We start from the raw sequence: 15,249 nt of genomic DNA, 5'->3' as shown, positions 1-15,249 counted from the left end.
ATTAACTATATATAAATATATAATTATAAGTAATGAACTGTTTTAAAACTAAAAATTTGTAATAATTATGAATACTAAACTTTGACATATGAGTAGTGTGTACATCGCAGGAAATTAAATAGGTACCATTATATTCTACCTATAAATGATTTTTGCCGTATTTTGTGTTACTCGCCCGTTAAAACTAAATAATTTTTTTCCAATCTCGTAGTTGTTCAATATCACAAAATACATGACGATTTAATTCATCCAAGTTATTAAAGAATCACTTTTTAATGTAAACTACCTAATATAGGTACTAAATATCCGAAAACGCTCATGTTATATATAATATTAGTAAATTATTGAAATTAGTCGACTCCATCAACTACTAAACTACTTACATCATATAGTAGGTATATTATACTATATGGTTCATTTTTTTTAATTGAGAAAATAATAATTGTCATATACATTTATCTGGCATTAATAATACCTATTTATATTATATAAAATAACTATACATATAGTATGTCACTTCTCTCCAATAATTTTTCTCAGTTATGAATACATTTGGAATCAAATTTTGACACTCTCACATAATCACACAATTAAAATACTATACTTATACCGATCGTATTTATTAAATTTTACGCTTTTTTTTTTATACATTCAACCATCACAATTTGTACTTATCTATATCAAGATATTTAATTGAATACATGATAATTTATAATACTGGAGATATAATATTGGTCGTTTATAATTGTTTTGAAATTTAAATTGTAATAACCATGCACAATGCAAAATACAATAATTAATGCATTTAATATAATATATAATATTGTAACATAATAATTCTGACCACAGTATCTTTGGCTGGCGGCTGCCATATTATTATACATACCTATTATATAAGGTCTTATAAGTACATCACAATGAGTTTTAAAATCTTAAAGTTTAGAATGATTTATCGTCATATCTATTTAAGCGGTCTGTGTAACATTTTTTACGTCCAAAGTGGGGTGGTGGTAATCATTCACTATGTTTGTTTCTGTTTTGATTTCTATAGTTGCGTGATTTTGAGGTAGCGGCTGATCTCCATTGTTCAATACCTGCACAAAGAAAATAAATTCAATAAATTTTCTTTCTTTATAATTATTACTTACATTACCCTCCTCCATATGAATTTTGCATTTTTTTTGTTGCACCAATGATTAGTACCTACTTAATTCCTGTGAATCTCTGATCAGTTTATTATAATTCCTAATTTGGTAGATTTCCCGGAAAATCCCTGGGTGGGGCAGAAATTATAAAAAGCTGGCCAGGAATTCACAGGAATTGAGTACTAATTATTGGTTTAAAACAAAATTGCAAAAAGTTAAATTTGGATGGTGGGTGGGACTGGAATAACGTTACCCCAGTTCTACCCAGGGAAAAATGGATTTTCCAGAAAATCTATTAGAGCAGGAATTACAAAGAGCTAATTAGGAATTCACATGAATTGAGTACTAATCATTGGTACAAAAAAATCTCGAAATTTAGATTTGGGGGGGGGGAGGTGGTGTAATGTACGTGTAATTATTAATATTAAATAAATTATCGTTTATGAATGCATTTTGAGTACTTACGTTTTGATTATCGTTAACTGTGGCTGTTGAAGTCTCATCCATGTAAAATTGATAGACGACGTATAATTTATATGATTTTGCAACTATAGGCAATCAAATGAAAAAAAAGGTACTTACAAAATATTAATTCAAGCTCGTCATGGTCATATTATACGTTAGTCGATTAATATGAAAATTTATTATCTCTTAAGTATACTTACAGCATCCAATCAAGCCTGTAAAAAATATTGCAAATTTTCCAATTCTCCATGCAGCAAGTATGATAAACGCGACTGATGTGAGGAAATTTAGACAGTTGAGAATCATCCAAAAATTGATGTGCATTAAGTTGTGCTGAAAAAAATAAATATTATATTTTAATGATATCCATACCTACATGATGATTTTATTACCAATTAATCTACAATATTAACTAAAAGGAAAATAAAAAAACCATAATATATTATATTATAACTGACCTAACCTAGCTGGTGCTTGCCGTGCAGTATAGATATTGATTTATGTTACAAGTAAATTATTGCCATTTTGCCAATAATAATTTATTGTAGCTGGATTTTAAATTTTTACACAATGTGAAGGTACAGATCTGATTGATCATCAATTATTATATAATATATTATGTAATTTGTGTGCAACTCGATTAAAACTTATTTACCTATGAACAATATTATACAAAATACATTCAGTAGACAGTAGGTCACCTCCAACGAATGATTTGACGTTCATTTAAGTCGTACAGCACTTTATTTAGATAAAACTATCAAGTAAATGGGTCTATAAATTAGGATCGAATTTATTATAATTTATAATAATGTTTTACTGTATATATTGTTGAATTATGCTGCTTTTTAATTATTAGGTATCAAGTGTTTTATTGTTTGGTTTTAAAACGTTTTTAAAATATGTTGAAATCTTATCACTATATTTTATTTATTTTTATTAGTTTAAGTACCTTCCTATTTTTAACAATTTATTATTGAAATAAATCAATTATATCAAAAACCAATTGAGAATTTTCGCGTTGTTGGAAATAATTTACTTGAAAAACTAGCTCTTACTATGAATTGCTGCGTATAAATCATATAACTACTGTGGATATTGTACAAATATATTTTTAGTGACGTTTACAGAGGTACACGTATATTATATCGTTTCAATGCCATTTCGGACATTTCGTATGACATAACATTATTTTATACATCGCTATAGTCTGATTTAAGAAGTTTGTATTTTATTTTTATAAAACTCACATACCCGACGAAAATAAAAGACCAATTATTGTTAAAACTATAATAACTCATATTAGTCTAGTTGCTCTATTTCTTTCCATCTCTACACGCCTTTTAAGAATCCTTACCTAAATATAATGATGATTTAATGATAATTACTCTATGGCTACATTTTAGAAATAAATAAACAAGATAACATTCTTTTCAGCAGGTTTGATAACAATAATAATAATAGCAAATATTTAGCATTAATTTTTATATTTATTTCTCTTATCTTATCGGTTGATATGTACAAACACTATATCCTCGTCTTATTTACTTAAAATTGAGATACTTAGTATGTAAGTGTGTCAAATTATGATAAAGCATCAGTCTCGATACCGAAAAAACTTCAAAGTAATCTTTTTATGATTTCTCGACTGAATTAACAAACAACGGCGTCGTTTAATCGTGATAAAGCTATATAATATATAATAGTTTTTTTTTACTTTTGATTGTTACATACAATATAAAATTAACATAATTTGATATTACAATAAGAGTATAGGATAAAATCAACAGATATGACTGGGCTATATTATTTTTATGAAAGAAGTCTACCATTGATGACACTTCCTATGGCTACTAAGTACTTAATTATAATAATATGAACATTTTTTTATTCATTATTATAACAGGTCACGACACTATACGTACTTGCGTTTTAGGCGTCTTGGGAGATTACCAGGTATAGTAGCTGAGGCCAAGCTTTTAATGAGGGGATTTGAATGAGTACTTAGGTGATACTGGAATCTTTTGTATAAACATTTAGCCTATATAATATTCTATACATATAATTATACCATCGATTTTCCTATTTTATGAAACACATTCATACGTAGGCGCACATGGGCAAGGAGCTTGGGGAGGAGAGAAAATATTTTTTCATGTATTATATATTTATATCATTAATGTAATAACTTTTTATGATTATTGTTTAGCTACTTATTGAGTATTGACTGTTAATTATAAATAATTAGACTTATTAAAACATGTTTTAAAATCGTTGCAATTTAAATTAAAATTAATATTTTACCTGCTCCATAAAAATGTTACCTTATTACTTCAAGTAAATTTACTTCATCACACTAGTAGCCTGTGTAGTCGAAGAGGAAATTTATTTATGTAAATTTCAAGATCAATAAAAAAAAAAAATTTACTTAAATAATATTCTTATAAGTTATTAAATAGTTTATACTCATTTTCGTTTTTTTTTTTTTTTAAATACGTTGAGAATAAAATCAATACATTTTGTCAGTCAAGCGTTTAAGCTCCTCGTGAATATTTGGCCGCTAAAGTACATTATATATCTATGCAATTAATCTTATGAGTTATGACTATAAACAAATTATTACCGTTTGACGAAATTATAAAAAACGACCGGTGGGGCAACGAGTGCCTAGGTATAGATTGTTAAACAGTCCTTGGAGCAGACGTTGTTGCTTTGGTGTGACGAGGAACGATTGTGGTGCAAGTTTCCAGAAAACTGACTTTCCGAGCGATTTAATAATACTGCAGTATATTGTGATATATTATTATTTATTGTATTGTGCGACGCGTTTCATAATTTCACACGACAAAATGCGTATGATTTAAAATATAATAACGAGAAAAACACGCACTTTAATATTATTAATATATTGCTGAAGAGAATTTTTTATTTTAAAATGGGGGTTTCACGTTTACATATAAAAAGAGCCAACAGCCAATACGACTTTGGAAGAGTAATAAAGGTCGATTCGAAAATATTATTTGAGATACACTTCTGGTTTTTAGATTCGGCCGTGTGTAGTTATGGTCATATACGGTAGTTGTTATTTATTATTATCATAATTATCATGTTTCTTCTTGGTATACGTCGTTCCAGATAAATTTAAATTGGATTAGATTATTTATGCTCCAGCGCGGTTATACTGCACTAAATTATTTTCAATCTATCGACGTTTGATAAGTGTTAAAAACTTTTAATAGTGGGGTCGGCAACTCGTAGCTCACGGATTGCATGTGATCTTCATAGCTGTTTTATGTGGTCTGTGATTAAAATTTATAATTTTTTACAAAAATTACGAACAAAAATAGGATGGACCGGAAACTATGTGGTGGATTAAAACGTTGTTTGTTTGTTAATATTATCGTGTTAAATTAATAAAAAATTATTGAATCATAGATAAACTAAATTCAATATGTCCTTACATTTTTGTTTAAAATAAAATACGGTATATTCTCATTATTGCGGTCCGTGAAATATGTTTAAGTATAATATATACATTGTACTTCGGCAGTTAATCCATAGATATCAAGAAAGTTGCCTACCTCTAGCTGTTATAACACAATGTTTTAATGGAAATCCATTTCATATTACAATATTGTCTTCGGCCAAAAGTACAAAAGTGCCGCCGACAATAATATTTTTGTATATCGATGGTTATAATATCAAATTATTATCTACATAACTGACATAGCTAATTTTTAATTTTTTTGAAAATATGTATTTGTTTACTCACTGTGTACGTGGCTATTCTTAAATAGTAACTAGTGTACATAATCAGAAGTGAACCCGACAGTTGTGAAAAGATCGCGGTGTCGAAATCCAGTTCGTTATAATATACTGTGAACGTAAAATAAGGTATTATGGGTGTACTTCAGGCAAAGATATGAGAGGAGGGGAATATATTTTTCAACGCAAACACAATTACAATGTATAATTTATTCTTAATTTAAATTGTTTTCTCCATGATCTTTAGAATTATAAGAAAAATTGGATAAATAGTAAGGTAGATCTGGACCCTTAGGCCCCTAGATCTATTCATCGTGATTGTGCTCAATATGTAAAATATATACTTAGTAGGTAGAAATCATTAATAATAATAATATGATAAAATGTTATTGTATAAAACATCTGAGTCGTAATGGTAAACACTATATTACTATATTATTATTGACGTTGCCGTTAGTAATAATTAGTCTTTTAGTTTTTACAGACAATCGTATTCTCTCTCTCGTCAAACATCGCTCGAAAACGAAGGGAAAAGTAAAAAATAACATAATTATTAAAGTTTTCAAATTATATTAAATGTTATATCAAGAGGTGGCGATGAATATCTTATGCAATATTTCATTCGTGCAAGCGTAACTTGTTAGCTAGTTGTTACTGGGGTGAAGTAAATAATTATAAGTATGCGTGGCGTGCGCGCGCGCGCGCGCGTGTGTGTGTGTGTGTGTGTGTGTGTGTGTGTGTGTGTGTGTGTGTGTGTGTGTGTGTGTGTGTGTGTGTGTGTGTGTGTGTGTGTGTGTGTGTGTGTGTGTGTGTGTGTGTGTGTGTGTGTGTGTGTGTGTGTGTGTGTGTGTGTGTGTGTGTGTGTGTGTGTGTGTGTGTGTGTGTGTGTGTGTGTGTGTGTGTGTGTGTGTGTGTGTGTGTGTGTGTGTGTGTGTGTGTGTGTGTGTGTGTGTGTGTGTGTGTGTGTGTGTGTGTGTGTGTGTGTGTGTGTGTGTGTGTGTGTGTGTGTGTGTGTGTGTGAACACACGACCGTCACTATGTAATTAGCATTTACTGAAAATTAGTGACAGTGAAATTTTAGAACGAGTTGTTTTTTTGATAAATTTTCTTAAACCTACCGATCGACGGCTAATATATAATGCGTTTTACCTAATATTATACTTCAGATAGAGGAACTGAATTCGCTACATTTAATATCTATCATACGATTAGATTGGTATATTTTGGTTGAAACAACTTCTTTTTTAAACCAATTCCATTTATATAATAATAATATAATGTGTTACTTATGATTGCAGTCGACGAAGTCTCGTTCGCGGCAGTCGCATTCGTGTTCGTAGAAGTAGGACTATTATCCGTGTCCAACCAATAATTGAAATAACTGAATATCAACAGTATGACAACGAACAATTGAGACCACTTGAGGGTGAAAAAAAAACATATAAACAGGTTAGTATTTAATATAAAAATTTAGTGTAACAGTTTTAATATTTACAAAATAATGCATTTTTGTTAAAAATCTATCATATATATATATATATAAAATATAAATAATATACATATACCTATATTTCAACATGGACTCTCTCTCTTCGAGTTCATTAAAGTAACACGCAACATGATATTATTCTCCAAATTATTATTTAAAGTTAAATTATTGTACATGTAAGGTACTATAGACTTATCAAACCGATCTATTTGAAACCTAATGGTTAAAAATTATCAATTTAGGAGATGTTGAGAAAAGCTGCAGAGTCTATAGCAACAATCAACCATTTTGTAGGTATGCATGTGAAGTACCTCGCTATTTTAAGATTATATTATTTATTTTTTCATTATTCTGTCTTATGTGAGGTATATATACTCGTATATGTCGAAGACGATAACGAAACAAGATATACAATATGTTTAGGTATTTATTTTTTGATACCTAAAATACAATAAAACTATAATAATATATGAGCACGGTTAAACACCTGTTAAGAAGCTTATTTTTTATGAAATTACTCTTAAAAAATAAACATATAAGACACAAACGTAATAATAAAAAATGTATATAATATTTTAAAAACGTTGTGTGAAGTGGCTTACTGGCAATTTACTCTTATACACGTGCAGATAATTACGATGGGTCGTAAAGTATGACGTAACGTGGATTTTATTCAATTCCTTATGAGTCGTTAGTCATTAACTCATAACTAGGGTTCAGAAGTTATAGGAGATGCATATTGTTCTGTATGCTGTCGATTTATAGCAGACCAAGCTAGAAATCTGAACTATACAATGTTGAGTTTAAAAATTGAAAATTAAGAATGCATATTTTGTATATTTCGACAATTTTAGAGAAAAAGTGCATATATTTCGTCGATTTTCGCATATTTATATGCATATTTAATATTTTCAACAAAAATTAATTTTTTTTTCATTCTTCACCAATTAATTTTAAATAATGTTACAAACACAACGCTAGTAAAGCGAAAAACAACTTAACGGGTATTATTCAACATATATCAATTTCGTATTTCACAAATTATGAAAAAATATTTATTTAACTATTCTTTCAGTTCAATAAAATCTCAAACGCCAACCGGTAACGCGCCTTATTTTTTATATTTAACTTATATAATCATTTTAAATAATACAATAATTTTTAAATATATGTCTTCAGAATTTTTTTCGTGTATATTAATAAATAAGTAACACACTTGTAATAGGTAAATAAATAAATATTTTTGCATATTTTACATTTTTTCATGTATATTTTATAATTTTTTCTTGCATATTTGCCTTATTTTGTTCCTATAACTTCCGAACCCTACTCATAACTAATTGAATAATGTGAGAAGAAACTTAACGCCTAATTATAGGATTTGCCATTTTCTTAGAATCGAATATATTTTCAAACTTAAACAGTTTATTTTTGTGTCTTGTGTTTCTGTAGAAAATACACCAAGCACACAGATCGCAGTGTTCGTGTAAAACTACAGTGGTACTACGGTAACTCGAACGTCTTAAAGATGAATTTTTGATAACTCTAAGAGTGCCTTGACCTCTGATATGCACATACACATTTATCTATAAGTTAAATTTCTTTTTGCCCCGACCGACTCGAGTTATTACCGAGGTTCCACTATATTATGGGACTAAGATCGGATCGATCAACAGGTTTTCGGTCTGTTGATGATTAAATTAGTGTTACTCTGCAATACTATTGTAGGTACTAAATCGTAGTGGTTCAGAAAAAAAAGAATTATCAATTTACACGTCCAGAAAAAACTTCATTATGTCAATATCATAATATAAAATACTCACGAATTGTAAATAAGCCACAACGCGTGCGCCGATGCGGACAGTTGTTAGTCCGAAGAAACATGGTGTTTCGGCCATCGTGGTGGTGGTAAGCTCTTACAATAACTATTACTGTATGTTATAAAACAATATTATCTCAGTGAAGAAGAGTGATCCGCAGAGGAGATACTCAGCTGGTCTTGCAGCTATATAGACACCAGAAAGGTACGCGCGGATAGAATAATATATTTAATTATTATTGTATAATTTAGTTATCTATTGTATACGCGTGCGATTCACATTCGGTTGTGAATAGTATCTAACAGAAAAATTACTATTCTACACGATATTAGTAGGTACTTATGAGTATCGTGTACTTTGGCAACGTTGTCGTACGTGCGTGTGTTGGAGGTGTATATGAATCGAGTGACGACGAACGACGATTCGAACCGTTTCTGTTGACACGTACCTATATTAATATAATATTATTATATTTTATATTAGTAGGTACAAATACAGTGTGTTGCTTAATTTAAAATAGCGTGCCCACTCAAATTTAAAACTAATAACAATATGGAGTAATTGCAAATAGGCACACTGGCAGACGTTATATATTATGCAATTCAAGGTATCGCATCACTATCGCGGCATAATATTATTTTGCGTGTAACTATGTTTAAGTATATTTTGTTGTGAATTATGATATATTATTAGGTTTATTGTTATGAAAAATTGTGATTTGTAAAAACTTGTGATGTATAATTTTAACTGAATTTAATTTAATTTTACGTCCCACATTTATAGTATAAAATAATAAAAATATGTTTATTTTTGAAAAATAATTGATATTACTCAAGGTACTTTTTCTTAATGCAGGCAAAGTTGTTTCTCTTACGTCTTTCTTAGTCGAGTGCTAATCAACTACTTATATATATAAAATATATATGACATATATAATTATATAGACTGTCGGACATTTTAAATTCTTTGCATTTACGTGACGTGAAAAATATTTATACCTTTAATACAATATACAGGGTAATTTTGTTTGTCGAGAACCAGGTTAGGTTAGAATGGTTAGATATCATCAATATGTCAATATCCCAGAAAATAGATACATGAAAATTTGTTTTTATAAATATTTAGCAAAAATACTGTTTATGGTAAATTAAAATTAAAAATATTGCGTTTTTCTTGATTGTATGCCTAAGCTATTCCACGATAAAATAATCATTCTGTATAATATAAGTAAATTATATTTATGCGTGTGTATACATCGGAGATGAACAATAATGATTACAATATTTACATATAAAATATAATTTAATATTATCGTAATGGCATTGGAACAATAAATAAGGAATTATTATCTTTGCGTGGTTTTTTGCCGTCTGCTTTGGAATACTGTGAAAACCACGAGGCTGACCTAATTCATATATGAACCATGGAGAATGGTAAACTACTACAAAAGTACCTAGGTAATCTCCTACATGAGATAACTTTAAGTCGTTAACTTCTAAGTGATACAGTGTAAGCTATTTAACTACTACACGAGATATTAGATAGTGTTAACTGTTAAACTTTTATTAAAAACAAAGATGAAAGAAAAATAACTTTTATTTTTATTAACAAATCAGTTTTTTTTAGTTATGATATTATCAATATCACATACTATTTGATAATTAAATCAGTTACTTATAAAAAACAAAACCAAAATTCGTCGGGTGATTAAAGAATTACTGATATGATCGTGATATAAGCCTTTTATCTTCAGCAGTGAAGAGAGAGGGGAACTGGGAAATAGATTGTCAAATAACAAATCTTCGAAAATCTTTGACGTTCATATATATTTTCAGGTAATATATAAAAACTAGGCTTGAATAATCCTATGTTTACTTATATAATTTAAAATTTGACAAATAAATATTTTGAAATCTCTTCATTAGTATAAACGTCATGTAATGTGAGTTGTATTTTTTATATTTATGACCGAGCTTCTTAATACGTTCAATATAATGGGTACGTTAGCATGGTATGAAAAATATTATAATATATATATATATTATTATATTATTATTGTAATGATTTATATGGTGGAAGACGAGATGAAGTGTCCGATTATCTAGTGTTTGATCTTTAAATTATGTTCGAAAATGTAAAAAGAACGTTTAAATAAAACAGAACATTTCGTTACAAATAATATAAATTGTTGTTAATATACGTCATACACTGCAATTGTGTGTCATTGTAAAATTCAAACAAATTTTACAGCTTAATAACGATTTAATATTATAATATACATTACAGATCCATGTCATTTCGAGTTGTAATTATAATTCTTCTTATTTTTTTTATCATTTTTTTTATAAAAGTATATAATATATAAATAAGCCATACAGATTTACACTCAACGAATACACAAGGTGTAACAGATAAAACTGACTTTTGGAAAAACTTTTGTTTAAATTAATATTTTTTATTTATTTATTTTTATTCATTAAGTGGCACAGCGCTACATGTATGATAATTTTTTTCATATTTAGTTTTTAGTACTGAAAAAAAAATAATTTAATAACAAATTTTGAATTAATTCAAAATAGCCTATTTGAAAATCTAATTATAAGAACAATTTCGATGGTAAAAAGATTTATCTAAATCAAGTAGTTTATTTTTTGGAATTTTTTTAAATTCAAAATTTGGTTAAATTAATTTGAAACGTAATAACTTTTAAAAAAAATTTTAAGAATTTTCTGATATGAGTATATTTCTTAAATTATTTACTCATCATATGTATAATATTGACAATTTTTTCATATGTTTAATTATCATAATTTTTTTCTCAGGTTTTTCTGTTACATCCTGTATATATATTGTGATAATGGGGAATAAAAAATATAAAATATAGCAGTTAAGTGAATAAGAAGCCTCTGCATTAGTGGCACTTAGGTTGGGATTAAAAGGTTGAAGAGAATTAATTGAAAAGATCACGTACCACTTTATTTTAAGTCTGCACTCAACAGTGATAAGAATTTCCAAGAAGCAAAATGGGTATAGAAGTCATTTTACGAGTGGCCGAGTGGGATGTGGTAGTTTTATCGTCTAGAAAAAAAAACCGTTTGTAAAATAGTGCAACTTTATCCCCGACCGATTTAATACCAAGGTCTTTGTGAAGAGGCAAAGGGAGGAGCGTTTGTGATTTTGTGGAGTGCGATGTCTCGAAACACTTGAATTTTATTTAAGTTTGATTTTTTTTAACCGACTTTCATAGCAGTTGTATCTCGTATGTCCACATTAAATATATTGGTTTTAAGAGCTTAAAAGTTTAGCTTTTAGGCTATTGAATTTGTTTTTTTTTCCAGTATTTTTTTAAAGTGTACTTGAGTATATGACTAAAATTAATCACTGTAACTTAATTAATATGATTGTTTCAGATAACTATTTAGATTGAAGTTAAGTATATTATCGACTACCATGTATGGTTAATAATAATATGGTAAAATAATTTTAATCGAAGAACTTTTTGTAATAGACAACATATTGTTTTTTTTTTTATTTGCTTCGTATTATACGAGTTCAAGTATTTTATATTATTACAGTTTGTTCGTAAATACAAACACTGCTGTTTAGGAAAAATTAAATTAAAAAAAAATGTCAATCGATTCTATTTTTTAAATTAATTGTCATGACAGTGAGTATAATATGTCACTATACTTTGTTCAAAAGAAAGAAAAATAGTATGACGATTCGATAATTTGAAAACTGTGCACGACGTTCTGTAATTCTTTACGGATATGTACGATGTACCGTCAGATAAGCGTAAGTTTACTATATTTTAAATTTTTACACTAAAATTAAATATTGAAAAAGAAAAAAAAATGAATTTTCATGTCGTTTAAACAGCCCAAAAGCCTAACACGTTAGCACATGTCACATGCGCAGATGGTATACGAATTATGGTGCAAGTATAATGATATATTATTTTAAGCATTACTGTTAAACGTTAAACGTAAGACAATCATCGTTAGTAATTTATTTTTCGCTTTACTTATCTAGGCGACGGTGTTGCTTTTAACAAGGCGTTTTTGTAGAAAACAATTTATACTCGGGAGTTTTTTTTTTACTTTTTCCATAATGGCAACCTACATTTTTATTTCATATTCTCAATGGTTTTTTTTTTTTTAAATTTTTGTATACAAAACGTCTCCAAGGTGCAAAATATTATAATAGGTCTTCATTAAATTAAATTAAATAGATATAATACAATATAATATTGATATTATAATACGTATTTATACATGTAATAAATATCAAACATTGTTTTTATTAAAAAAATTAAAACTAAAAAATACATTTCACACATGCCTGTATCTTATGAAAAAAATGCCACTAAAAGTAAATCCTAAGCTATCCTAAATCTATCACAAATATGAATGCTACCAGAATGCTAAAATCCCGTGGCTTTAATTTGGGTACATACCTTCTACCATTCACTTGCAAGTTCCGAGTAAGATAATAAACAAATAAGTATTATTATTCATTAAACATAATATTGACTTGTACAAATTAGTTTAAATTTCATTCAATAGTAAATTATTCATAAACATCCACTGACCAAAACGTATACTTAACTATTATGCCATTTATGTAGAAAAATACCCTCGGTTAAACACACATCATTTACTTTTGCGAGAATACAACGATATCCGAATCAACCTCAAATTAGCTGACTGTCTTTATTAAGCACTAATCGGAAAAAATTTTCAGTTTCCTAAAATTAAATAAGTTATCGGTACAACTTAATTTAATTACTTTCATATAGTTTGAAATTTCATTTATAAAACTGTTTCCTCTTTCTTTATTTCTGTGAAAAATATAAAACTTTATATTAAACATCATCTCTATAATATAAACACATTGTTAACACCGATAATAAATATTCTGCGTTTATGTGGCTTATAATAAAAATAAATAGTATAATAATTAGATAATTATGAAAACAAAAAAATTTAAAACCTGTATTGATTAAGGAAATAATCCACCAACCAAATTACAAAGGCTTTTATATTAAAGACAATAAAAAACTCAAACAGAAATATTATATTGATAAAAATAATTGATTTTATCATAAGAATATGTGTTATGTACATTATTATAAAAATTTAATATATTATAACACATAAAAATATAAAATATTTTTTTAAAACATTAAACATTCAACGCAAATTGCGTTACGCAATGCAGTTTCAACAGAGCTTTGTATTTTGTTGCGGAAGTTAAACGGTATGCGTTTGAAGGAACAAAACGTTATTGATTATTGGAAACGCCAATAGCAATAACAAAAATAATTTAATATTAATACTATAATTTGTTACTGATACAAATACTTTCTTAATACGGCGCTCAGTGTATGCAATTTTACTACAGCCCATCACGAGGTTCCTTGTATTTTATTTCATGAGAATTATTTGTATAATTTATATTGTTATTATTATTTTTAAACCGTTCACGATAAGCTACTATGGATTATTAAGAACATATAATAACAAATCTTTTCTCAACCCTAATAATAATTAATAACAAATGTTAAGGAATTGGCAGGTTGCAGATGAATTCTAACCGACAATAGACATGATTACAGCAGTAACAGTCTCCGAACAAGTCGCAATTGTCGCAGTCGTCGTTGCAGTTGTTATTTTTTTAAGTCAATTAACGACGGAAAGCAGCTTACTTTATTTTTGGGTCGTTTCACATTTTCTTTTGCTTTTTTATCAAAGGACCGTCGACAGTGCCGTTTTATGTTCGAACATAAAAAAAAAGTTGACTGGGATGTGTCCGATTCCTGTGCACTGGACTAAAAAAAAGAATGGTACTACATGCTACAGTTTAAGATCGATGTATGCTGGAAAACAACACCATTTTAAGAGACAGTTTTACCTTCTCCCTCCCCCCAGACATCGACGTGGACAGGGTTTACTTCTTCGTAAAAATAGCGGTTTCGAAGACACCTGAGCCCGCAGATATGGACGTCATTATTTCTGTGGAAAACGATCGTGACGTCGTGTCATCCGTACTCGTCATTGAACGAACGTTACATAAACTAATACAAATTTCTGTCGCCGCACTGGTGTAATTTTAGTGTAGCAATTCAACTTGTGTCACCAAAACATTTTAAGGTGTATTAGAATTATTGTTTTGCAATATCAAAAAAAAATTCTAGTACATCATTTTTTAATTATGAGATTTAATTTTTTTCATCGTATTAAATCTATATTGATATTTATCCGTACTTAATTATATAAGTATTAGTATGGTAATAATAAGTGATTAAGGATAAATATACCTGTTATATATTATATTTTATATTCAGTTCAGAATTGGTTTTTGATTTTAATTCAACCATTGTATGAGTAAGTATAAGCAATATTTTTTTGAAATATTTGTTAAAATGCTTAAAATATTTAGTGACTTGTTAACATACTTTTTTTTATCAGAGCTAGTATAAATGTAATTTAGAAGCTATTTTCAAGGCGACAGTGGATAATATTTTAAACTGAATTCAATATGCCAGTTTAGATGAGGGTGTAAA

General features: G+C 28.3%; 1 protein-coding gene across 1 annotated transcript; it reads right to left on the bottom strand.

Annotated features, from left to right (window-relative positions):
- Positions 1 to 724: 724 nt before the first annotated feature.
- Positions 725 to 9,097, bottom strand: LOC107167906 (uncharacterized). Its single transcript, XM_015517119.2, has 6 exons — positions 8,688 to 9,097; positions 6,662 to 6,794; positions 5,383 to 5,486; positions 1,811 to 1,943; positions 1,611 to 1,693; positions 725 to 1,094 (listed from the first exon to the last, which is right to left on the bottom strand). The coding sequence occupies exons 1-6, from the start codon at positions 8,760 to 8,762 to the stop codon at positions 966 to 968; spliced, it is 657 nt and encodes a 218-aa protein (XP_015372605.2). The 5' UTR covers positions 8,763 to 9,097; the 3' UTR covers positions 725 to 965.
- Positions 9,098 to 15,249: the final 6,152 nt, after the last annotated feature.

The sequence above is a fragment of the Diuraphis noxia genome, unplaced genomic scaffold, assembly GCF_037042655.1.
Source record: "Diuraphis noxia isolate RWA-SAM2 unplaced genomic scaffold, SU_Dnox_SAM2 contig0002, whole genome shotgun sequence".
NCBI classification, from domain to species: domain Eukaryota; kingdom Metazoa; phylum Arthropoda; class Insecta; order Hemiptera; family Aphididae; genus Diuraphis; species Diuraphis noxia.
Note: the sequence above shows the minus strand (reverse complement) of the source record. Positions and strands in the feature narration are given on the sequence as shown.